At 40.8% G+C, this 27,109-nt stretch overlaps 1 protein-coding gene across 1 annotated transcript in view; it reads right to left on the bottom strand.

Annotated features, from left to right (window-relative positions):
* cunh8orf34 (chromosome unknown C8orf34 homolog) overlaps positions 1-27,109 on the bottom strand; it is a 56,494-nt gene that overhangs the window by 19,352 nt on the left and 10,033 nt on the right. The window contains exons 2-8 of the mRNA XM_071485276.1: positions 24,611-24,755; positions 24,341-24,472; positions 22,221-22,340; positions 21,951-21,979; positions 20,904-21,067; positions 17,486-17,652; positions 3,082-3,217 (exon numbers count right to left, since the gene is read on the bottom strand). Coding sequence (XP_071341377.1) covers positions 3,082-3,217; positions 17,486-17,652; positions 20,904-21,067; positions 21,951-21,979; positions 22,221-22,340; positions 24,341-24,472; positions 24,611-24,755 — 893 coding nt within the window. The remainder of the gene's footprint in view (positions 1-3,081; positions 3,218-17,485; positions 17,653-20,903; positions 21,068-21,950; positions 21,980-22,220; positions 22,341-24,340; positions 24,473-24,610; positions 24,756-27,109) is intronic.

Below are 27,109 nucleotides of genomic sequence, written 5' to 3'. Positions count from 1 at the left end.
CTCTCCTTCTCTTAAATGGTCTTTGTAAGATCATTAACCAGTACCCAAGATGATTATCACAAGGCCTTCCCGTTCTCTGAACAAAAGCTGCTCATAGTCACAAGTTCTGACTACTATTCCCTCAGTACATTCCTGATATGAAAGCAATTAATTTAATGAGAACTACAAGCCCAAAAGAGGTTTGAGGAGATCTATCCGTTTCCTTGGACAACTCCGCCAACTGCTCCGGACTATGCCCAAGATCTGGGATGCGTTTGCACACAGGAGGTTTTGTGGCGGGAGCACATAGCCATTAAACGAACTGATCAAATGCATGAAGGAGGTGGATGAAATGTTGGTGTGACCACAGTTATAGCCCAAGAGACAGAGACATGGCCACAACACACAGGCCACATGGCACTTTACACTTCAACCAACCAGCAGAGAGCGAGAGGAAGCAGTGTGTTTCCTGACCTGCCACTGCTAGTTAGGAGCCACACAGGCTGACTGGACTGCTCGCTGATGTGGACAGTGTCTGGACAGAAGGGATGGAAAAGGATAAAAGCTGGGAAAGGTGTCTAACAAGGCTGGGATCAGTTTCAATATAAGGTCAACAAGTTCAAAAAGAAAACTGACTGCCACGCAGATCTCAATACAAATGAATCTACCATTAATTTTACAACTTAAGGTAGAAAGCCAATATTACAGAAAAATAGATGCTGTGTAAAAAAAAAAAAAAAGCTTTATGAAAAAACTCAAACTGTTTGTCTATGTGATGTTATTGTGTCATTGAAGTACAATTCACTCAGGAGTCTTGCCTTCTTGGAATGACCTGTACCATTACAGGTGGATCTGGAGCACACAGTAGCATTCATGAGCGCTGCCATGAAATTAATAAAAGCTTGCTCGGAAGGAACAGAGTTGCCACCTTCACGCTGTGGGTGTGAAAGTAACCATCACCTCTCCTCGGCTTTGGGTGGTACATGGTAGAGTCAAGTGGTTTAGTCTTGTTTGATGCATAGACAACTAGAGGAAGTGAATACAGTGCACAAGCTTTCCAACCAAGGTGTGATGCCCAGAACAATGGACCTCACTGACCTGTAACAACTCATATGCAGAAAAAAAGGAACCGAATTCTAGTGTGTCTAATTGTATTTGCTGGAGGGGTGATGGGTATGTGAGGAATGCTTGGGTCAGTGTTCACATATCCATGCAAAGCCAAGGAACCCTCTACCATCTTTGTGAGAGTTATATAATATCAGGAAGAAACCACACAGTCCTCTTGGGCGTTAATCTTAAACTAAAATCAACTATACAAATAACTAAGTGTAAAACTTCAGCCTGAGTAGAAGGTCAAATCTGTACAGTACTTCTGCAGGTGTGACGCACAAGGGCATCAACTGTGCCACATATGTTGAGGAGCAAGTTTAAAGGTTGGCCCCATATTGAGCCATGTTTGAAAGGTGTTTCTGGGAATCCCATCAAGACAGTGCTGATGCACATAAAGCATAAAGTCTCTGTTAGGACAGCCCCTCTCCAAACTCCTCCCTGACCTCTGCCCACACATCTTCTTTTCACAACACTCTGAGTATGCGTGCAAAGACATGTATGCACATGTTTTATGTGTGGATTCATGAATATCTGTGTGTGTGCATGCACGAACCCCTCCACAACCCCCGATTCCAGAATTCTGTGTCTCCAGAATAGCACAAAAGGCATACCATGCGTGCAACACTTTTCCAGCTTACTGATCTGTTTATGACTCTTTCGCTCACCAAAAATGACTATGAAAGACCACGACTCCTGCGCCAGTAAAACTTGGGAAGGATTTGGTGGTCAGGTTAAAGAGGACGAAGCAAGAATTTGGCCTGAACTAGAAGGAGAGAGGAAGACAGAGAAGGAGAACAGATGTCTGACATTTTAGTCAGGAAAAAAACTCAGCGTAAGAGCCAAAAAAGACTCCAGATACAGATGCTGCTTTGGTTTGCCACTGATTCAACCAGAGAACTCAGTGATATGCCAGCGGTATAAACTATTTGCTTAAAAACATCCAGTCGATAAACTGCCGACAAAAAAATTCAGCGATACCATTCATCCTCCTGCAGGACCTCTGACAACATCCTGCAGCCTATGCATGGAACAAAACTGATAAGCAGCGAGAATGAAAGAAGAGAAGGAAACAAACAAATTCCAAACCCCAAACAGAGGAAAATGTGCAGGCAGATTTGTTCCTGGCGTCTCATCGAAGAGATACCCGTTTATCTTTGACTGGCATCAAGGAAGACTCCTGCCCACACCTGCCTGTGGTATCACACCCAACACACAGAAATCTGAACGCTACACTGATGCTGTGGATTGGAGGGGGGGGGCAGGAAATGTGTCAGAAGAGAAAACAGTGATAGAGACAGAACGGGTGATAATGGAGATGATTATCCGCGATAGAGCAGATTTCTGAAAACAAGCAACACCAGAATGTACTTCAGATATGATATTACTCTGTTTTGGCTGTTGAGGTATGCTACCTTTGATACAAATGCAAAGAGAGGGAAATGGGGGAGTAGAGGGTGGGGCACAAGGGGAAGTCATGACCTGGTGTAAGAATAAGGTTGGATGATAGAAAGAAAAAACTGGATTACAGTAATAGCCACAACTTAAGTGTAGCTAAAGATTTGTTTGAATTCATATATATTTTATATATCCAAGTCTTACAGCAATAGTTTGACACTTTCTGACATAAATGCATTTTCTTTCTTGCTGGGAGTGTGATTTGGAGATTGATTGAGATATATATATATATATATATATATATATATATATATATATATATATAGCTTAGCATTAAGACTAGAAACAGGTGGAAACAGCTAGCCTGGCTCTCTCCCAGACAGAAAAGGAATAGTCAAGCACATAACCCCCTACTAACAGAGCAACGTTAAATGTTTACACCTGTTTCCTGTCTTTATGTTATGCTAAGCTAACTGGCTGCTGGCTGTATTTGTATACTTACTGGACAGATATGAGAGTGGTATCGATCTACTCATCTTGCTTCCTAAACCCAATCTCTCCCCAAGGCACCAGATAGGAGAAGATAGAAACATTTACCTGGCACACCTAGAGCAGATGTTGAGTGTAACTTTGGCCTGCGGTTCAGGCTGATAGGAGCTGCGTCCCTGGCTGAATTTACTGCCAGATGGAGCCAAGCCTGTCACGCCCTCCATCCGCAGGTCATCCAGGTCCTCTGAGGAAGGTGCAAGCCAAAGAGACAGAAGTGGAGACAGGGGAAGGAAACCAAGGAAGAGAAAGGACAGTCATTAATCTTACTGGTCTCTCCTTTGTCAATATGATGATTAGTGATGACAGTCCGCTCAGAGCCGAAGAAGCAAGCAAACACATCACAGTAAATAAACACTCACACGCACTGCACGCACATACATATATACAACCACGAAGACAGAGATTTAGGAGTTTAAAAAGACTCTGACAAAACTCTTTGTTGTAGGGAGCAATGAGGAAGAGTCGATGACAGCATCACACCACTGTGGCACAGACACAGGAAGGGTATGTTAACAAGATGAGGTTGAAGGGGACAAAGAACAATGAAGGAGGAGAGGAAAAATGAGGGGTAAGAGGAAAGATGGAGTGCTGGAAAGTTGGGTTTTATCTGATCTCTCCTTGTGTCCTCGAGACCAAATACTCTGAGCGCACACACATTGACCCTCTTCCCCCTGACTCTAAAGAAGTCCATATCTATCAGACATGCCAGTATTGTTCATCCTGAACACCTGCGCACACGCACACACACGCACACACACACACACACACACACACACACACACACAGTTAACAGGTGCAGAGGCTCTTTTTCACTTTTTTTTTCCTCACGTACATGTTAAATAAACTTTATTTTTGTCTGCCCTACCTCCCCCTCTTTTCTAAGATATCTGCTTTATCTCAAAATACAGCTGTTCTCCATGAAATGCTCTGCACATGGAACAATTCAAAGTTTGACATTTGGATGTGATTCAAGACTAAACAGGATCATCAGCTATCATATCACGGTACCGAATTTTCAGCATCAAGACAGTGTGATACATGTTACTTTAATAGACACTGTACGAGCATTATGAAGAAAAGAAAGCATAAATGGTGCCAATAAAAAGATTTATGAAAGAACAGCAGTCAAGTAGAATAATATGAAGTCAGTGTTTTCTGTAGCAAAGCACAGACTTGTAACAGATTGGTTAAATATTACCGAGGATCAAAGGGCAGAGTCTGAAGCAGCCAGACCATTTTGGTTTTGAATGCATCCTCAAGAGATAAAACATACTGCAGTACTTTCCGTGTTATGAAAATGAACAGACGAGTGGGTGTCTGCGCTCTTACTTGGTTAAGTGTGTTGGTCAAGCTTTTTAAACACATGTTGAATCACACAGAACATTTTGACTGGTCACCATAACAATATTTGTCCCATTCCTCCCATCAGACCAGAAGAATTTAGGAGCTTTGCCAGCGAGGTGGGTCGCATTAAGGACATAGAGTATATTCTCGCCTCTGCTACCACTGTTTTTGTTCTTGTACATACAGTACAGTACGTCTATGCATGTGTGTATGTAGTTATTTGAAACCAACATTGATAATTTTCACTTTGGGATCACGTTACGTGCGCCCTGGTTTGAGGGAGAAAAAAAACTGGCCTCACACCTTGAAAGACGAGAATGCATGACTAATCACCTGGATTAGATTGGATGACACTTGCTCATGAGAACTCTCACCCTCCATCTATCAGCATGGCGCAGAGCCAGAAAGTCTCACCTGTCTCCTGTCTCCAGTGGGTGTCAGGAAATCATTGTGACAAGACACTGAATGCAGTACTTTAATCTAATCCACTTATTTGTGACTTTATCCCGACCAGGTAAGCTAAGCAGAGTCTTGTGCTAACTGTTTCTTGCTTGGGTTTTTTCACAAACCACAGTTCCCAAGAAAATATAGCAAGAATAACTGGAGTCTGCATTTTATTATATTTGTTGTCCTTTTGCCTATAACTGCTGTGATGTGATTTTCATTGAATAACTTTGGCGATCCCCTAACTTGAAATATAGCAGGTCAAAATTTTTGTTGATGACTAAGTGCTTGCAAAACTAGTGACATTTCATCAGCCTCAGCTCTATTTTACCTTTGGTGCTAATTAGCAAATGTTAGCATGCTAAACTAAGATAATGATGGTGATGGCTGATGACATTTACCCTTGTTAACAGATTAAGAGCACAGCTCAACTGTACAGGGGTGAAACAACACAAAATATCTATCTAGAACATACAAATACAGCCTGTGAATACACAGGCTAGTTCACATGCAGTGGGCTACAAACCTCTGTCCAATAATCAAATGATGATTTCAATGATAACATATTAACTTGTAATGTGAGTAAAGCTGTTTTTAAAAAGATAACTATATTTTCTTGCCTTTCAAATGAAAACTATTCAAATAATCAATAGTGCTGTGTTATCTTTATCAAATTATAAGAGTAATTGCCGTTGACCCCTTTTAATTAAGTACAGTCCGTCTTAGCCCCAAAAAACTGTAGCTCTAAATCAATATGCTTATTCAGGACCTTTAACAACCTCCAAAAGATACTGGATTTTCTTACACTTTGAACACTGACACCAGTTTGTGTCCAGGCCGTCTGAGAACGAGTGTTGTTTTAGTGTTTGGAGAAGGACAGATACATTCCAGTAATACCCTTAAGCAAGGCAATATTAAATGTCCCATTCATCACAGAATACATTGGAGGGGGTGGGGACAGAGAGAGCCACCAGCGATTTGGGCAATTCGCCGGTCGTGGGAACCGCTCAAGTTTGGGCCTTCACCTTTTCCTCTTTTCTCTTCATCCATTCCCACTTCTTCCTTTTTTAACCATTTTCCCTTCTTTTGGTGACTGACTAATGTGGCATGCCAGATTTTTTTGGGGTCATAGCCTGCGATACAAATCACTCCTTGACACTTGGAAACATTCACTTGTGAGTCTGCAGCTTTCATGAAATGCCAAAAGAATAACAGCAACCGGCTCCGACACTGAAAAAGAGCATGACCTCAGTGTACACAGCTGCTCGTCACCTCAACTCCCGCTTTGTCTTTTAGACGTCGTTTCCTTCTGGTCAAGATAAAATGACACAATATTGGAGAGAAAGACCTCAGTGTCTGAAGGAAGAGAAAGCTAATCTCAGACACTCAAAGGTCACTGAGGTAAACAAAGGCTCTTGTCTGGAGTGCATCCCTTACAGAAAACAGATTACACCGTGCCTGAATGAAGTGTAGCACAAGTTGAAACACTTAGCAAGGAGTCACAACATTTTGTACTAAAGTAAGCTGTTCCACACTTGCAACAGTTTGTACCTCTGGCCAGATTACAGGTAGGACATGTAAATCAAAGGAAGAGTAACAGCCTAACTGTTTTTGTGTAAGTGTATGCTGGTTTATGAATGTTTATGGACAGATGAGTTAACAGAAAACAGTTACAACTACTGTAAAATGCACTTAGCCCCAACTACTACCCCCATGTACTGCTGCTACGACAGTGTGTAACTATGAATTTGAAGCAAAACATGGAGGACAGACAACTCTGCGTGGATAAATGAAGGATACAAAACACTGAACTGTCTTTTTGTAGGTTTAAATCTTAATGTCCTAGAACAAGATTTAAGAGTGGGTTCAGCCCTTCATCTGTGCAAAAGCAGTCTGAACTGCAGCAATGTCAGTGCTCCATGATGTTGAATCCAACTCTGAACTTTCTACTGGTGGAGGGAGAGGTGACAGATTTCTGTGTTGACACCACACTGTCTCTGAGGGAGGCCTGTGTATGGAGTGCTAAAGTGATGAATATGTGTCTCAGGGTTTGGGGTTTGGGTGTTAGCGTTGTAAATGACTGCTTTTACATGCACAGAAGTATTCTGACACATATGCTCACACTGTAACCCAATGACTACAGGCCTGAATATGACCACATAAATGTTTTTTTCATCAGTGAGCTTGGAACTGTTGGTTTGTATGTCAAACCATGTTAAGGCACTATGTAAAATGGCCTTAATTTGGTCATTAAGCATTATGACCGACTTCTGAAAACTAACTTTAAACACACTAGCTGTGTTTCTCGAACACACAGTACATTTGGTTTCTCTAAGAGTCCTTTTCTCTTCTGTCTACTTAGTCAAACACATACAACTGAATGCATACTCTACAGGTTCACAATAGAGCCCAGCATGCCTCCCACACAATACCACCATGATAAGTTTACAGTGTCTCTCCTGTGAGACCAGTTTACCCTGAGACCATGACAGCCTCCCAGGCCTCTGTCTAGACACAACAAACGTCTGTCCACACTCGCCCGTTTGTCAGCCCGTCACATTTCCACTCCCTGGGCACCAGGGCAGCCATGCGTGCTCCCCCTGTCTAACGATGAGACATGGCAGATAAGTAAAATGGGTCCCCACTGGGGGTAGAGGGTGGGAGTGTGTGTGGGGATTGGGGGGGGATGGAAACTATTCGAGCGATGCAATCCCAACAAAAGGCCGGAGCAATGAGGAATTCCGTGCCGCAATCACTCACTCACAGTGAAGCCAGGAAGGAGCGGAGCAGAGCGCACAGATAAAGTGTTTGTGTGCGCCTCTCTCCAAGTTTCCATGTCATTTAATGTTGTTTAGATAGCGACGGACTGACTGGCTCTTTGCTGCTTTTCATGGGGCTAAAAACAGAGCTGAAGTCATAATTAGTGCCCCGACTTCACAAATAACTTAATATACACCTTCCTGGATATTGCGTTGACAGACGCATGGGGTGGAATCATCTAACGCACTACCCCACACGTGGAGAGGGGAGGCACGCAGACACACACTTCATCTCCCAGACACAATCCAAAGCATTTCATCAAGTGCTGTGAGTTATTGCGTCTCATCTAAGTGAACTTTCCATTCTTTCATGAGCAGTGACGACGTCTCACCACATAACACTGGGCTCTAATTAATAGTCTGTAAGTGATAGACGCCTTGCTCGTTGAGATGTATAGCAAAAAGCTGCACTTACTCACACACAGAGACCCACATGTGCGAGCAACATACTCAGACGTATAGATAAAAAGGCATGCAGCACATACTCAAACCAACACATACAGTGACTCTTGCAGACCTCACACTTTTGCTGCCCTCACACATACAACCAGCATTTGTGTTTCATTAAGCCTCGAGCACAAAGCCTCCACTCGGCGGTTAGTCGTCACACAGACATCTTTGATGTGAGTCGCGGCGGAGACGCATTTGTTTGGCTTTGTAATAAAAACAATATTCCAACTTACATTTCATAATTATGTCTCGGCTTTCAATAGCGCCCCTCTCCCTGCCCTCCTCCCCTTCTGGCCTAAAAATATGCCTGTTAGGCTCCAAGTCCCCACAACTCTGAGTGCAGCAGTAAAAACGCTGATCAGAATCAGATGGGGACGCACATGAGCAGGGTAACATCACGGCTCTGACGCCTGTGGAAAGTCTTATCGCAGACCTTGGTGCAAACCTCCTTTCAACTCACTTTCTAACCGCAAATATTGCAGAGATTAGGACGTCACCATAGACACAGCAGAGTTTGATATATTGATGCATTACACTGCCAGTCAGCAAACTTGGATACAGTGACTTCTTTGACTGCTCTGGAAATTTCTAAATGAACTTCAAATTGTTCATTAACTATCGATCTTCAAGAGAGAATCTTTTTTCAACGCACTGCATAGTAAATATATATCAAAACGACTGTCTGCCAGGATTAAGGCTGCCACCTACAACTCAAAACAATAATATTAATCACCAAAGAATTAAGTAATCCATCAAACAGAAATGTGCCTGTACAAGAGGAATGTAGAGCAGTTGTAGAGGAATGGCTATTAAAAAAACAAGCATAACTTAACATGAGTAATGGAATAATGTCGTAGGTGGTACTGTGCAAGCAATTCTCTCCTCTGAGATCAACTTTTCTTTTTTCAGCCCTGTTTCCTGGCTTGTTTATGATAAACACATAGATACAGCAGCACACACATAACTTCAGACAGAGGTGACGTTTGCGTTCACTCGTAGAAATACACACACACACACACATACTTATTGCACACCTATTATTGTATAATGACAAAGTCTATATCTCACTTGTCTATTTGTCTCTTAAATGTTAATCTTGGACCAGACAGAAGCCAGAAACAGTGACGTAACTTTTCATATTTTACTTTGTAAGTTTTCAGATAAAGCTGCCCACGGCACTGTTAGGGGTGGTCTTTAGTCAATCAACCTATAATAACACAATGCTTCTATTCACACAAGTGCCTTATCTGTCATCCTAGATAACAACACTATCCACAGTGATCATCCTTGTGTGTCTATCTACCATCTTTTACCTCTGTCTGGCTACAGTAGCCACAATACAGCATCGCTATGTCCATTCAGCTCCCTTCCATTAAGATAATCTCCTTAGTTCATCTAAGGTGCTTACACACACCAGAGGTGTGTACGCTGGCTGGTATTAGGCCATATTCTGCGTAATGACTACTGCTAGATTTATGGTATGATCACAGAAGTCTACTTGCCTATTGGTAATTGCTTCCAGTAATACCACTGTAATACCACAGCAATTTGCCTCTCGATTAACGTATCCATCTGCACCATGGAGACTTTTACAGGCATCAAATTGGCCACAGTTAGAGTTTTACTGGGGACATTCTTTTCACCATCAGGCCAGTGAAACCTTCAGAGGTGAGCGCAGCCCTTTCAAGCCCATACTTCAAGTGAAAGATTTAGTGCTGAAGCAACTTACGCTGCTGACATATAGACTATGTTCTCATCCACCTCCTCCTCTTCTCTCAAAGCACCATGATGATACTGCTGTGTTGTTAGGTTACATTGTTTACCCAGCAACTGTTGTGTCTTTGGTTGTTTGGGCAAGGATGAAGGGGCTGATGGGGGTGATGTCTCTGTGTATGTTGTTGTTATTGAGAGCTGTTGCTGCTGTTGGCGTCAGAAAGTGCATGCTTGTCTGCCAGTACTGGCAATCTGAATTTTGGTCCAAGGCAGAGGACAAAGACACAGCTCTTAGCCATGTTAGCACAGCAATCAGTCCATTCACATACATGCAGGGATGTACAGTTACAAGTTACATTACCACATCAAGTGTTGTGGTATTAGCAATGTTCTTACCAATAGTGGAAAGTAACTAGCATTTACCCAAGTACCATAGTTGCACTTTAAAGTAGCATATTATGGAAATACTCAAATATTCTACTTCACTGATTTCCAGATTTTCCGCACAAAAATATAATGTCCTAATAAAATATGACACGTTGTTTAAACTAAGTAAGAGAATGTAAAACAGGTAAGATTAGCTCCACTTTTGCCAGTTACATTACAACAAGGCTAAAAGTCTAGAGCTATGCTAGCAGCTCTGTGGGGCAGTGTTTATGCAGGGATAAGCTACTTGTTAATGTCACCATGCTAACAAGCGCTAATGACAAAACCAACATACTGGTGTTAAGCAGTCAATGTTTACCATCTTCACCAGCTTAGTATAGCATATTAGCATGCTAACATTTGCTAGCACTAAAATCAAAATACAGCTGAAACAAATTATCACATGAGTAATACTTAGTACTAGTACTTAATACTAGAATCTTGTTTTTACAACAGTGGGAATGGCAAATTTGTGGCTAGAATTTTAAGGAGGCTATTATTAATATTCACAGCAAATAAATGTTATTACTATCTTCAATAAAGCCAATAACAACAGCTTTGCTCTTTCACCACAGAAAGTTAGAAAGTTAGCAGGACTTAGTAAATGTTTAGGCCTCTTGAGTTCAAAGGCTACAACTAATCACCCTCAGAAGCAAGGTATTTATACACAGTTGAAGTACTACTAACTTCAGCTTCAGGATTTTACAGAAAGTAAGGATTGTGTAAAAGCTTTCTCATTTTCTCTTGCCTACTCAATGTTTTAAAGTGTATACTGTGTGTGTGTGTGTGTACACACTTGTACTTGCTACATAGTAAGGACCAAAAAAGCATTTTACTAACAGAGTGAGGACATTTTGGGAAAGTGAGGACATTTTGGCTGGTCCTCACTTTTTGAGACACCTTCAAATCACATTTTGAGGGTTAAGACTTAGTTTTAGAGTTATGGCTAGAATTAGGTTTAGGTTAGGGTCAGGTTTAGGCACTCAGTTGTGATGGTTAAAGTTAGGGTAAGGGGCTAGGGAATGCATTATGTCAATGAGTATCCTCACAAAGATAGAAGTACAAGTATGGGTGTGGGTGTGTGTGTGTGTGTGTCTATACTGTATATATCTATGTAAAAGTCTGTCACTCTATCGTACTTCAGGCAGTGCTTGATCAAGGAAGATATAACGTCCTCAAGCAAAAGAGCCACACACAGGCACTGTAACTCATCCATCAGACACTGCTTTATTCTGTGTGTATCAAAGATCAGACAGAGCTTTATCATGTCCTCATCCTGTCCCCATCAAATCTACACTGTCACTGTGAATCAGTGAGCGTGGGTAAATCTACTCCCACGTCCTCCTCTCCTGTTTCAGGAATCATGCCAGAGTGGGCTGACATACTAAAAAGAGTCTGTGGACACATGCAGGGGGATCTGAGGACTGTCTCTCAGTGTAAAACATCTACAGTACATGGCACTCTATTATCCTTTGCTTCACTGGAAATGTGTGTATATGTATGTGAAATGAGGGTCCCACAGGGTCCCAAAATTAATGGTAATATCCACTCTTCTAAACAAAATTCCCTTAGCAGAGTAAAAATTGAGAAGGATTTAAGCATATTGTTCATGTAACGGACTTTCCATCACACTTTACGAAGGTCAGAGTTGTGTTGCTACAGTGGACAATATACAACATCAATTGTAGAAAAAAAGTGTAAATCACACCTATTTTAGACACAAAAGTAGATTTTGAGAATTCAGAGTGTATGTCCCTGGAATGGAATACTTCCACCAAGGATGACTTTACAGTGGGGAACTGGCTAACTCGTCTCATTAACTTACCATAAAATAACACTGCAGGGCCAAAAACAGGGTGTTTCTCCCCACACACTGAACTCAGCTTGTCAGATTAGTAGAAAATTGTGGTCCCACTGCCTAGTGAAAGCTAAAGTCTTGACATTTTCCATGGTTTTACAAGAACATGTGAGTCATATTCATTTTCAGTATGGTTTCGACTGTGGTAAATATTAAGTACAGAACTAATGAAAACAACTGGGAAAACACAGTGCCATCCCTGAGAGCAGCTAAAGAATCAATAAGACTTAACCTCTAAGCTGATTTTATTTTCTCTTTTTGGAACAATCTGAAGAAAACAAAACAGCCTTAAGCCATGTATTCGGTTTTTATAATTGTATTCAATCTGGAAAACCTTGGCTAGCAGTATTGTAAACCATTCCAGGATCTTATTATTTCCTCATAAGCTCCTTATCCAGGTGCTGGCAAAAAGACACTCAGTTTGGAAATGGGGATTAGTTGCTAACTTTCTTTGTATCTTCTAAGCCTGCTTATATTATGCATCTTATTCTCTCACAAAAGTTGTAGTTGTTACACAGTAGGACAAACTAAATCTTATTCCCTGCCTCCCAGTGGATATTTTGCAATGTAGTTAGTGTTTCTCATCTCTAGAGGTTTGGACACGTAAACATGACTGATAACTCTAATTTGTGTAGTGTGGATCTTTTTGTACAGCAGTAATCAACACACCAAGGACAGTTAGCAAGAGTGATGAACAAAGCTCCAATCAAATGATAATACAACAAGTACATGAAGAAACCACTGACGTGCATCTGGAATTAACTTATGTCCCTTTGGAATGAGTGCTTTCAATCAGCATTTCATGGTACATGATTGAGGTATGATGAGATGTGTGTAGGCAGAGTATATGAAAGAGAATCAGTGTCTTTGGTTTTAAGTGTCTTTGATAGTTACAAACAGAGTTCAGTGTGTGGGGAGAACTTACAAATCTTGACTAACTACACTGGATGATATTTTATCCTTCTCCATCTTATGCTATTATGTTTTCACCTACATTCTATTTGTTGTTTTTAAATTGCCTATCTGTAGCGCTTAGAGATTTGTTTCAAATGTAAAGTGCGTTACAAATAAAATGTATAATAATAATAATAAATAATAATAATAATAAATAATAATAATGATTAATAATAATAATAATAATAATAATAATAATAATAATAATAATAATTATTATTATTATTATTATTATTATTATTATTATTATTATTATTATTATTATTATTATTATTATTATTATTATCATCATCATCATTATTGCAACTCAATGCTTCACAGTGCTGGATACTTGCAAAGGAATTCAAAAACATCATTTTAATTATCTATTTTGTATGTGCCAGATTAGTTAAGTATGTGATCACTGTACTGTGAGTATTACAGTCTATGCATACTTTTCTGCCAGGTCACATAATGTCAAATGTACTCATCTGACATTAATAAGTTAATTGTTAAAATTAACTTATGAGCTTAGTGTCATAGAAGATGTAATACTGTATTTTAGCCACTAGAGGTCATCCTAAGCAAATGCTTAAATAGATCACACACCTCCAACAATCTCTGGTACTGTAGTGGTGGTTGTAATGCTGCATGTGCAAGACCATATGGGGCAATAACTTCATATTTAGTAATGCACCATATAGCCTGTGGGGAAATTAAGCACCGAAATTGTCAAGTTAATTGATGATGTTAAACTTTTTAATGAAAATTAGAAAAACAGTGTCCTCTTACTTTGGGTAACTGTAAGAACACAGCTACAGAACATGTTACTTGTGCTATGCCATAGAATCTACTTAACATTTCAGTCCTCTGATTAACTTCACAGGTTAAATCCATTTGGCAGCAAGAACCTACTAATCAACAGAGACCTTGAGTAAGTCGTTGAATCCAAGTGTGCAGCTGACCTTATGTTTTAATTTTGATGTGGACAGCAGTAAGTAAAAAGATAAATATCTCCTTCAGGGATCAATATAATATCACAAGTATCACTGTTCCTACCGAGGATCATCAGTCATCTTTCGCATGCATTTGGTCATAGGTAGAGAATTTGTGCCAAGACCCTCTCTCTAAATGAGATCTAGAAATCCTCCTGGGGGGTCATTCATTTCTACATGCCCACCAGGCCACCACATGCTCCACATGCTGCATGTTAGCATCACTTTAATCAAGTCCACAGTAGTGAGGCAGGCCATTCAGAGAGACAGTCAACACAGTAGTGGTGGTCCCTGTGGAGAGTACCATGAGCAGGCCTTGACAGAGAATCAGCAATGACCTTGCTGCATTACTTGCTTTGAATTACTGCCCTGGACTGTAGTGTAAAAGCCATGGGGGGAATATGCCTGAGTTTCAGAGCTATGATCAAGGAGGGCCATCACAGACCATCAACATCCTGCTTTATGGCTCAATTTATCAACATTATATACTACTGTCCTGGGTCATGACTGTGTTTGGCTAATACAAAGGAAAGGAAAACTTGGTGGTGTTGTATTGTCTCCCACTTATCAGAGGAGCACAGTGATATAGAACAGTTAAATGTAATTAAGGTCTACATGCACTATGGGAATAAAATCAAATTCCTTAATAAATGTTACACTGTCTCACAGCATCCCACCCACTATAAATCTGAAACGCACAATTAATTAACAAAAAATAATACAAGTACAGAATTTGTCTTTGTGGCACTGAAGCAGAGATAAATTTAAAACAGCTCTTTTAAAACCTGCATGCTGAGACAGATCTTGATCCCAGGCCATCCTAGCTGTTTTGACAGTCTATGTTGGTGCTCAAACTGTCAATTAACAATTTAGTCACTTGTCAGAGAAGTTAATCACAACTTTGACTTTTCAGACAAAATAAGCACATTTCAGGCATCATTCTTGGTTCTGGTATTTTGAGATTAAAGAGTATTTATATGTTTTATATGCTAAACGAGCAATTAATTTTTAAAAATCAGAAGCTTTCAGGGTAAGAACAGTCATTTGTTGCAGCTCCACTCTGTGCAACCTGTGGGCCTCCCACCACACATCAATAAAGAAATGTGACCCTCCGGACGACCCTGATGAAAAGCTCGTGCTAACAAGCAGAAGTGCCTCACTGCATTGAAAGCAGAGCAGAGAGTGAAGGCATGCATAGATTCTGTCACCAGAGCAGCAGCGCTGAGGAGACACTGAAGAACTATAATTGGGGCCCCATGTTGCAGTGGGAAATAAAAAAGAGCAAGTTGTAGGTTGTTATTCAGAGATTTGTTAGCTAACCAGGGTGAAAGTAACACTGAGCTTTAACAATTAACATTAGGGCAGGTTCTTTTATAGCGCTACTAGTGTAATAAATCCTTGAAGTGATGCTTTGATTATAAAAACTATCCTTTGTACCTTTAAAGCAGCTGTTGTGTAAAATAGTGTTACTATGCAGGAATAAGGTACCTCATTCAAGAGAATCACCCCTACAGGTAAAGATTATTAAACAGCAAAGAAAGTGGGAGACAAACAGAGAGTGCTTTGTCTTACAAAATATTTCTGTCAACAAATTCAATTTGTCATGAGGGACTACATCCTGTGTCACTCTGCACAGACGGGGTGATGAGCTATCAGACGCTCCACTGCATAAAGCCAAAACAAGATGTCACATCAGGCACTAATCACCCCTGTTGTCACATACTCTCATCTCAAGTCAGAACATGTTGGTATGACTGACATGAAGAAATGTGAGCACACACACACACACACACACACACACACACACACACACACACACACACACAGTGCAAAAAGTGACCAAAGGAGTTACTTTGTGATTCTCCAGTTGTCAGAGTGAATACCTTAACTCAGTGGCTGAGAACATCTGGTCAAACTATGTAAACAGGAAGCATAGTTTCCTTTAAAAGCTACTACTAAAGTGCTCGAGTACACAACATAAACCGACTGCTGCTTTGCTCGTCTAGCCCTCACTTCACTCGGGAAGCATGCCTCTGCGATCTGCATACATGCAGCTATTCCCGTCCTTTTAAGATGCCCCCTATACTTATTAAAAAGGACTTTTCCACCACTTTTGTTTGAATGGTTTACCTTTTCTTAATGAAATGCAAAGTCAATTTCTCTCTGAGTGCTTTTATACAGCTCTCAGAGAAGATATCTGAACATGGTAAATTTGCTGCATACAGCCAAAGAAAGTAATTACAATCGTATTAGCACTCTAAGAGTTTTTAAGTGGTCGAGCTGTGAAGAAGTAAGTGCTGCAACCTCATTTTGACACTTATTATGACTTGACTGCTTTTTAGTGTTGATTATCCGTGCCTCTTCTATGAGTCAAAATCAAAAATGTTGGTGGATTTTTGGTGTGTCTACCGAGAAGGCACTACGAACTTGATTATAACCATTAATGTTTTAGATATTTGAGCTTTTTAACTTCAAAATCCCCATTTTAACTGGACAAATCTTAAAATATTTGACCAGCTGTGCAGCGCAGTACTGAATTTCCAAATAATAATCCCTTAACCACAGGGACATAAATGTAGCCGTTTCTTTAGCAGTGCACTGCCTTTCATTCATACACCAGCTAAACATATGATCTTGCAGTTGTGGATTACATTTGATTCTTTTCATGCTCATTTCTGGTTCTGGTTCCTATTCACTTGACTGGGAAGGTGAGACTGAGCCAGAACTATGGAGGGACTTATGTAGCAATTGTGTTACATGTACACTAAACTCAAGATATAGGTTAATTCAATTCAATTTTCTTCATTATTTTACCCCTTCCAAGCTACACAGGTTTAACCCCAATCTCTTATCCCTTGTTTTAGATGTGGTGTAGTAGAGGGCACTTTCCTGCATTCCACTTGGCAGTGCAGTAAACTACAAGGTTTTTGGCAGGGGATCTGGGATACTTTATCCAAAATTCAAGGAATTACTTTCCCAATTGATCCCAAGATATGCCTTTTGGGCAAACTATCAAAGTCTAATCTTACACAGTCATTCCATTAAGCTTGCAGAAATCCTACTGGCCACTGCCAAAAATGTACTGCAATGAAAAGGAAGTCAGATCTCCCATTGCTATTTTGATCTCACAAGTGAACAGTTGCATACCCAAGGAAAAGACAACTTGCACCTTACAGTATGTGTTTTGTATACTATGTGAAGGCAAATACTTAAAAACAACAGGACATCTGCTGATACACACACTAAGGCCTTGTACACCTGTCTGCCAGTCTGGCTCATACACAGTATTATAATCAATGGCAACTACGTATAAATGCTGATTACCAGAATTTAGTGGAATGCAACTGCATAGGAAAACGATCCTGCTGATTCAATGAAGTGCAGACTACAATAAGGTTTACACGTTTACAATTTGTGTCTGTGTATGTGTATGTAAACAGGTGGTGTAAAAACAGGCTACATGACATTACCCAGGAGCTCCATGGCATCGTCCTCATCCTCAATCTCTTCCTCTGCAACAGAGGGGGCCGGGCTGTGGACTGAATCAAAGGAGTCCTGGGACAACATGGCTGCCAGGAGCTTCTTATGATGCTGCTGCTGTTCCCTCAGCCCTTTGCTCTTTGTTTCCATCTTCAGGCTGAGGGAGACATACAGAAGAGGAGGGAGGGCTTAAGAGGAGCAAACACCTTTCATAATAACTTTGTTCCTATCGTAATTACATCCTCTCATCCTGCTCTGTCAGGCTTGCAAGTAAGGAGAAAAAGTACAAAATGTTGCATTTGCCTCAGCGGTGCACAGATTCATGACTGTTTTAAAGTGTCTTTCACCACTGCTTGCACTTGGCAGCCATTCCATGGTTGTTGGGGATAAAATAGCCTACAGTCATCTTAGGTGCAGTACCACTTGCTGTAAATGGATAGCTGGAAGAAGACAAGAAGGGATCATTGCTCTGATATGAGCAACAGTGCAATAGTTACAGCACTAACCACAAACCATTAGCAGTAGTTCTTAGTATTTTGACTTGAAAGCTTTCCCTGTAGTTTTTAATCAGTAGGAAACCAAATCAATTCCCAACACACATATGCAGGAGATGTTACTGCTGTAATATTTTAATAATTTAACTAAAGCAAAGGAAAGTATAGACATACATGGACTATAATCTTTTTTTTTTTTTTTTTTTTTTTTTTTTTTTAAATAGAAATCACAAAATATTTATAAGAATCAGAATCACTTGTTTCTAATATTGCTTCTAATCTCATACTGAACGGGAGTACTGCTCTATACCGGTTAGTTTGTGTTGTGATTACATTTTATCTTTGTCTTCATACTCGACTATTTATTCTAACATGAAAGCGTAGGCGGACATTTACAACACATGGTAATTTACAACATTAGCTGCTGTTTGCCACAGGATGAAGCTGTGGAAGTACACAATTTCTGCTAAGTTCATTCCTATCAGCATTTGTTAAAAGCACTGTACAGACTGTTTCTCAGTTTAATTCAAAACAATACATGGCTGGGACGAAATCAAACATTCCTCTTCATACTTCTTTTCCCACTAGCTTTGTGCATTTCTCAGGTGAAATTGTGTTATCTCTGCCTGAGCCTGGAACATGGAGAATGTAAGAAAAATTCCCAAATATTGTCTCCAACTCTTATACAATTATAGACACTGATACAGTCATGAAGGCTGACTTCTGCATTACCTCTATATTGTAGAAATTAATTTCCATATCCCACTGGCTGAGGGCTTGGACTAGAGAGCCGGAGTATTAATTTGATGCTAATCTCACTTTAATGACTTCTATTTACAGATAATGGGAAAGGGTCATAAGATGACAGGTACTTCCTCATCCCTGCTGTATGGTATTTCTGTGATAATTAGATCTGTTAATATAGGTGAGACAGGGTGTTTGGTGTGATTCTGCACATTTGCCGTTTTCTACAGTTGTCTAGTCTTCAGCTAAACATATTCTTTGGAAGAAAGATGAACATTTTCCTATGGTTGCAAATAAAGTATTTCAAGCCAGAAAGTAAACTTTAACAGTGTTTCAGAAGTGAAAAATATGGAGAAAGAATAGAGAGGAAGAGGCCGTTTGGGTAAGTTATGCGGTATAAGTTTTATTACTTTTATGTGTTGCACAGTATTATGGGCTCACATCATATATTAAAAGCTATATTAAAATCTGTATCTCTCTTTGCCTGCTGGTTGCTCTATCAGTGTATTTTCCCCATAGGCAACAACCTCAGGTGGTGTGAACCAGTCATTAAAGAAAATACAACCACATAATAAAACAGGTGTAAGGCTACAAAGCTGATTTTCCCTACCTCCTTATTTATCACAGCTACCATGCTGCTATTATGTATAAGTGTTCTGTATCTGTGCTGTTAAGAGGATGAATATAGGGGGATATAAGAAGAGCATAGAAGTTCAGTATAAGACTCTGACTACCACTAGATAAGAAAGTCCCACCGGACGGACTCTGTCGAAACAAGCCATTTCCTTGAATATACTTCTGCCACAGCTGCAACTGATTTCCCATGTGGCCCTTGTATTTATCCTTCTACACTCTGCAGTCAGTCATACAGAGAGTCACCAGCACCTGTCAGCTCTCCTTATGGTCCTCAGTGACAGGTGGGCTAGAATGAGGGACAGAAGCACAAAGACCAAAAATGAAAACAAACTTACCAAAGTAAGAGGAGGAAGATGGAGATTTTCCTCTAGTCTGAAAGTGCATGAGTACTGGAAGGGGATGGCCTATTAAGACTCAGATGGGATTTTAAGAGAGGTCAGTGCTGCTCTTTGCCAGTTTTCCACTCACCCAGAGCGGTCATTTTTAGCTCCTCTTATACAAATGATAAACTCAACCAAATCCTAGAGTTAGAGTAACTTGATCTGGAATTGATTAGCTGCGATACCTTACACCATACTGTAACCTTAAACTGAGAACTGATCTCTATCCCCAAACTGAATCTGAAGTGGGAGCAAGATCGTAGGAAATGAAATTAAGAGTTGATATAAGTGATCTATCAGAGGAGCCAAGTACTCCTCAAGGTAATGAGAGAAGGAGCTGGGGTTTTTTCAGGATTCTGCACCATCCAAAACACACACCAGCAAGTTTCTCACACTCCTCATAGATAAACACAAAACATATCACTTATATGCACACACAGAGCAGTGGGCCCACACGCATCCCTATCTCCCAGCTCAGGCTTCTAACTAAGTGATTTCTCCCTATAATCCACCCATACAGTAACCTAATGAGATTAACACTCTGTATGTCAGCTCAGGCCCGTGCATGATTTATGGTTTTATATCCGATCCTCCTCTAATTAGTCACATCAGCAGCTGCAGTGCATGTGACACATAGACACACACAAAAAGTCACACGTTACATTACACATACACAGCAATACATCTGCCAGGGAAGTAGAGGAGGGACCAGGCTGTTCGGAACCTGCACAGTTTTGCAAACACATGAATTAAAAAAATAAAAACTGAAAAATTATTCTTAAAAAAGGGGAAGATATGATTTAACAGTTCAATACATGACGCAGTTATATTGTCAAAGATGGGCCATTTCTTAAGTTACAAGCACAAAATTCCCTTGGCCTTGAGCGCACAGAAATGAGGTTAGCTTTAATTTGAAATTGGGTTGAAGCAGTATCATGGCAAGCATGTTTGATCGCGCCTTTGAAATGGGATTATCAAACTCATTCAGATGGGCAATCCTCAGGCAGCAGGAGCCACAGTTAGAAGTCTAGTCTCCTCATTTTTAAAGAGCCAACAATAGCTTTGTCAAATTTCAAACTTTTTTGGTATTTAAGTCAAACACTCACACACACACACACACACACACACACACACACACACACACGTATACACACCTCCCAGCAGGGCTGCTGTCTCCACTCCAGCAAACTTCAGTTTTGGCCCGAGGGACAGGGGGGTGCAGCATTTCAGCAGCTAGTGGATCTGCATCTTCTTCCTCACGACCAATCCACTCCCCCACCACCCGAGGGCGCAACACTGAGTTATAGCCTCCCAAGTTCTAAATAAGTGATACAGAAAGAAGAAGTGGCAAAACAACAAAGACAAAGATGCAGATTTGAATGACAAGGGGTAAAAGAGAAAATGAGCGGAGTGAGAGAACTGATATAAAAATATTTTCTTAACACTGCAATTTTAACCTCAGCATGAAATCGTAACGACAGTGAGACTATGTTCTTCATAATCACAACAACTGTGCACTATATTGTCTGAGGTCTGTCTCCCTCCATTTCCACTCCCAAAGCCAGACAGAACACATTTATAACTCTGCTCAACACAAAAGGCAAAGATATGTCTGTTTGTCTTTGACTAAATCCAGATAGTATCAAATTCTATTGTGTCTGCATGATCAGAGCAGGTGTTTCGTATTCAATCCATCCTGTCCCACAGAAAAGAAGGCAAATCTCTGGGCTGAGAGCCAAGGGCATTGAACATGTACTGCTGCACTGAGCAAAAAGTGAAGTCCTGTCAAAACATATGCTGTGATTCTCATCCAGACCCCTCATTTCCAAATCACTCTGTGCATGTCCAGCCTGGGCAGCCACTGCACTATTGTGCTGGGAGAGAATTGGGGCCAGGCAAGGACAAAGATTGAGCTCAGACAAAACTTTGCGAGTAAGATGCACAGTGAAGCAGCAAAGGAGAAGGATATGGAGGACGAGGACATGCTCACTGAAGTCACATATCACTCCCATGAGATAGCAGTTCATCATCAGAAAAAGAGCTGTGCTACTGTGTCAACCAAGTGAAAGTTATGAAACAGGTTTTATTTGATGTCGTATGAGCAATGCTGCAGAGTGATGAGTGAAAGAACTTTTTCCACACAACTTTAATGTCAGTGTATATATGAGTTTATCAAAGACTCCAGACTAGTTGATATCTACCTGGTCGAGTTCATCGGAGATGGCAATGCCTGCAGAGAGAAGAAAACGGTTTAAAGCACAGAGAAGCATCTCATGCAGTTCAAAATCCCAGCTTAAACTGCTCCTGAGCTAAGCGGTGAGCTTGTAAGATTAGCTGCTCGATCCGTTTTCCTCTCAGGATTTACAGTGACATTTACAGAAAGGTCTACACTTTAGTTCTGTATGTTAAAATGTATAAAGCACTGCTCAGTGTGGTGTAAGCATGCACTCTGCTGAGCTGCAGCCACTCACTACGTGACAGGCTCTCCAGGGCCTTGCCCAGCTTCTTGCTCTCCTGCAGAATGTGGTTGAGCTCGTCGAAATCCCGACTCTCTCTCCAGTCCCAGGACGGGTACTCGACTGACCGCGGCACTGGACATCAGACATAAACACAAACATACAATCATCTGAAAGCACCAGAGATATTGTTTGAATCTTCTGTTAACAATGAGGGTAACTCTGAGCAAACAGTCTAAAAATAACACCTGAAAAACCAACAATGCTCTAATTTAATATGTAAACGGCACAGCTTGATGTGGCGTTTACATACTGCAGCAGTGGAACAGAAACACTGGCAGAAAAGTCAATGTGTCTCTTCCAGAAGCGCAGAGCTCACTGGGCAGAGGCCAGGGGACAGTGTCTGTCAGTCTCTTTGATTAACACTCAAAACAACTCAAACAGGAGCAGGAAGTGACCCACATACTGAACTGACACCCTGCCCACGTCCTCTGGCAATGTTCCTCAGCTTCTATATCATGGTTAATTCATAAACTGTTAGAGTCAGACATTATTCATAAAGGAAAGAGCAATATTCCTTTATAGGCGGGGGATTACTTGTAGTACCTCCATATCTAACATTCTTATGCTCCAACACATCTGAATTTGAATTAACATGAAAAACCAGTGGGTTATGAGGAGATGCCAAACAAATGTACTGGTTGTCCTCTCAACTTCCTGCCACTGTTTGCTGCCTGAACAGACGCGTTAGCTAGAACATTATGCAAAGGATTTTAGAATGAATTTCAAGCATGTTTGAATGAAACATATGTGTTGACAGGTGCAATAAGTGAGCACACTCACAGTCGAATAAATAAACTAGCTTGTGAATATTTGACAGCGCTGTTTCTACAATCTGCCTTCCTCTACCCTTGTTTACCCTGACTAAGCTCCTTGGCATTGTAACAGCCATAAACATAGAGCAAATGTCTCTGCCAAATACAGGGGGAAAAAAAAATCTCTCATTACTTCCGGCTAAGAGCGCCTTTCAGTTCTCTCTGCTCTGCTGTGCGTATTGTGCTGCTGCAGCAATGGGTTGTGCTATATCTTAGATAAAGGGTTAAGGATTCAATTCCCACTGGGGCTGCCCATTAAAGCATCAGACAAGTAGAAGTGAGGCCAAAGCACATTAACCCTTTGCTGATCTGTACACAGGAAGGAAGAGCCCTCATGTAACAGTGAGGGATTCATTTTGAGCCTCATATTAGTGGAACCTCTCTATATTTATGACAGCTGTTGTCTTGTTCTAGCTTCATTGTACAATAATGATGAGAGGTAGTTCTTATGATTTTAAATTTTCATGAGCCGTGGACACCGAAACACCTCTGCATGTATTTTTAATAGGATTTTACTTTAAATGCAGCTTTGAAAACTTCTTACTCTGAAGGGCAACAGGAATGCCACTAATGCTCCTCACTTAAGTACACCTCAGCGAGCTGAGTGTGGTTCACTTTATTCTGACTTCTCCCTCTCACTTGTTTTCTTTGACTCACTTCATACACTCATCTCAACATCCATTTCCTTTTGATTGCGAGCAATTCTCCAACCGCAGCCTAAAATAGACATGGTCTGGCAGTGACAGAGCACAATGTTAAATTATTGACACAGTCTATGGCTCTGCTTGCTCCTCATCTAACCCAGCCTTATTGTCTCAAGGGCCATACTTCATTCTAACATCATAACTATAGTAATTTATTACAGAGCTAAAAGTTATCACCAGAAAAATCATCTCATCTCCATCCATTCTGCATTAATGCAAGAACTTTGTGAAAAGTTCATCTTTACAGTGTAGGAGTGCAGCAATAACTGCATAAAAAGTGGCACTTTATTACAAAATCATCTGCAGGGCTCTGGGAGGCTGGAAGGAGGCTGCTGCTGGACTACACACTGTGACTAACTTTAATTAGACATAATTATATCAAATTAAAAATGGAGATTAAAGTCAATGGAGCGTGTAATTGGGATACTACCGATACAACAGGTATCAAAACTGTACAGCTTCATATTCTAAAGGTGAGTGTGTGTGTGCGTGAAATCAAAGTTATCGCAAAAAGAAAACTTAGAAAAGTGCAGATGGTACAAAAAAAGAAACTCACAAGACTTGGATTCTGGTGACGGAGGAGAGATACTTGAAACAGCCAGGTCACTCTTGGATTTCTTGGGTTTCTTTGGGTGAATTTGCCATGGCTTCTCATAGTTGCTGTACTCTCTTCGAGTGTTTTTGCTTTCTGTTAGAAGAGACGGTCACAATTACTGTTCAGAACACTTTGCTATGAAAATTCCTCAGAGTATAAGTGACAAATGGTCAAATGCCTAATTCTGTATGTATGTGTCCATTATGCATGCTTGCGTATGTGTGCACTGACCTGGGGAGCTCTGTGCCCACAATGCTGCGGAGCCAGAGAGAGCTCTGTGCAACTTGCCAGGGCTGTCTTGCTTGGTCTGCAGGTGATCAATGAGAAAAGGGATTGGATGGTCTGGAGTCTCAGTTATCAATTTGGTCATCAACTCCTACAGGAGCAGAGTAAAGCAGAGAGCAGTTAGACAAAAGTGGTACTACACAAGGGACAGAAATAGTGTGGCCAGTGGAGAATCCACCATGCTGAAGTAAAGACAATCAATCCCTACAAGTTGTAGAAGTCTTGTTTTGTAGTTGACTCCACTCTCAAGGGAGAGTAGGTGAAAACAATTGGCCAAAGTGGTGAGAGAATTCCCTTGTCTTCACTGTAGTTGCAGGAATTTGCTACCACCAGTGTCAAGGCAAACAAGACATGTCCCTAAAGATGGGAGCACTTCCCTTCTGCATCAATTAGTAACAAACATGTCAGCAAGCTTCATTAAAATCAGATCAGTGTGTCAAGACACAAGGACGAACAAGTAAACAAACACTACACACTACAGAGTTTGGTCAATTGGTGCATTTTTAAAGCGGTGCTGTGAAGCAAAAAGACAATACATTGCTAGATCTTTAAAGAAATGAGCAGCATTTGATATCCTGATATCCAGAGTCACTCCACAGTAACTGCTGATTTCAGTATTGGAAATAATCATGTCACTACAATGAAGAAAGCACCATTATGTCACTCTCACTGGGAGATAATTTGTCTTAAAAAAAGAGTGACAATAATTGGTAAACATGTAGTTATTAAAAGACACTGTGCACTAAGAGGATGTGCCATGTAAAGTATTGAAAAAGTTAATTATATTATGAGAAGAGATGAGACACTGAAGAACAGGGAGGTAGGTTTAATTGTTCACAGGACAGACTGACAAATTTAACTGACAAAGGAGAGCAGCCAAAAAGAGGAAAAATACTGCAGAAGGTGGAAAAGAAGGAAAGCACACAGGGAGTCACAGTAACAGGTGCTAAGGGTAGAGGCCACATCTTACTCTGCATGCTAATTTAAAATCCTTCAAATGCATGATGGGAATTCAGTTTCAAATGCGCCAATCATGCCATAACTAATCATGTCCTATGTCTGAGCTTTGCCAACTCGTAAGAACACACTTAAATTCAGTTATATGAGGTAAAGCTACAAATGCAACGTGAAAAGCAACGATCATATTCCACAGAATAACAGAAAAAATACTTTTGGCACCAAAGCAAAACTGTTCTTTTATTACAGCTGGAGGGAAATAATTGTCCCTCTGACGCTGTTGTGTGATGTGAAATGATCGTGTGTGTGTGTGTGTGTGTGTGTGTTGGCATAATATGCTATGAGAATAAAGTCTGTTTGACCAGTCTCAGCAGCTGTGGCTGACTTCAGGATGACTGCTGCAGAGAAGCAAAGAAAGTCATTAGTGGACTGCAGTGAATTAGTAATGTACTGTGATGTATGAATAAAATGAGTGTGTGTGCATATGTGTGTGTGTGTGACTGCTATAGGCTTCTGTGTGAGTCACACCTTTACATGTTTGACTGCAGCAAAACAAAGTCATGTAGTCCTATGCTTTGATGGCTGGTATGTGTTTGCCCTTGTGGACATGCTCATGTGTGTGTCTTTCACAGGATGGGGAGGGCCGCAGGGAGACAGCCTGTGTGTGTGTTATAGCTGGCTAGCCTTGGCTGCACTGTGTGTGCTCAGAAAGCTAATCAGGTAATTGGTTAGAGGGACATTACTGCCCGGCCCCAGTGTCTACGGCAGCTCCGACAGCAAACAGCATGTGTGGGAAAGAACCGGGATCATGCTAAAAATGTTTCACTGCAGGCTGCAGGTGTAAGAATGGAGGAAACCCACTCCTCTGCCTGTGAGAGATAAAGTTGAAGTGATGTACAAGAGAAATAGCCATATGAGAGAATCGTGTGAGAGAATATACAGCAAATTAAGATTTTAGTAAAGCATCTCGCCTTAAGACTGTGATGGTTTTCTGTGGCCTGTGTCTAACAATTATAAACCACTAATGATGCAAAGATGTAAAAGTTGTAATTACTGCTCAGTAGCTCCTGTGGGTAATTTAACTAACCTACCAACAGGGGGTCTGTAAATGAAGGTTGTAATTTGGTAGATTACACAGGAAGCCAAACTAGCAGGACGTTTACCACCGCAGAGTTTCCATGTCTTTATAGTTTTTTTGCAGGGAAGAGGTAATGGGAAGGATGTGCACGTCTTTTAATGGATGACTGTCGAGTGTTGATTTTCAGGATTGTGTTTCCTAGTGGAGACCGTACACACAGATGTGCAGAGAGAGTAACACATGAGTTGGATGCATGAAATAAACAGCAGCAAACTCAGAAGACAGACGGACAGATTGTCGACCCTGGGGACTGTTAGAGAATGGCAGCACATGTGGGCACATCTGAATTCCGCCCATGTCTGTTCTGTAAAACACTCTTGTGCCAACATGTATTGATTGAATATCCTACA

The sequence above is a fragment of the Trachinotus anak genome, unplaced genomic scaffold, assembly GCF_046630095.1.
Source record: "Trachinotus anak isolate AG129_WGS33_773 ecotype Australia unplaced genomic scaffold, CSIRO_AGI_Tana_v1 ptg000009l, whole genome shotgun sequence".
Classification (NCBI taxonomy): domain Eukaryota; kingdom Metazoa; phylum Chordata; class Actinopteri; order Carangiformes; family Carangidae; genus Trachinotus; species Trachinotus anak.
This window is presented reverse-complemented; position numbering and strand designations above follow the sequence as displayed.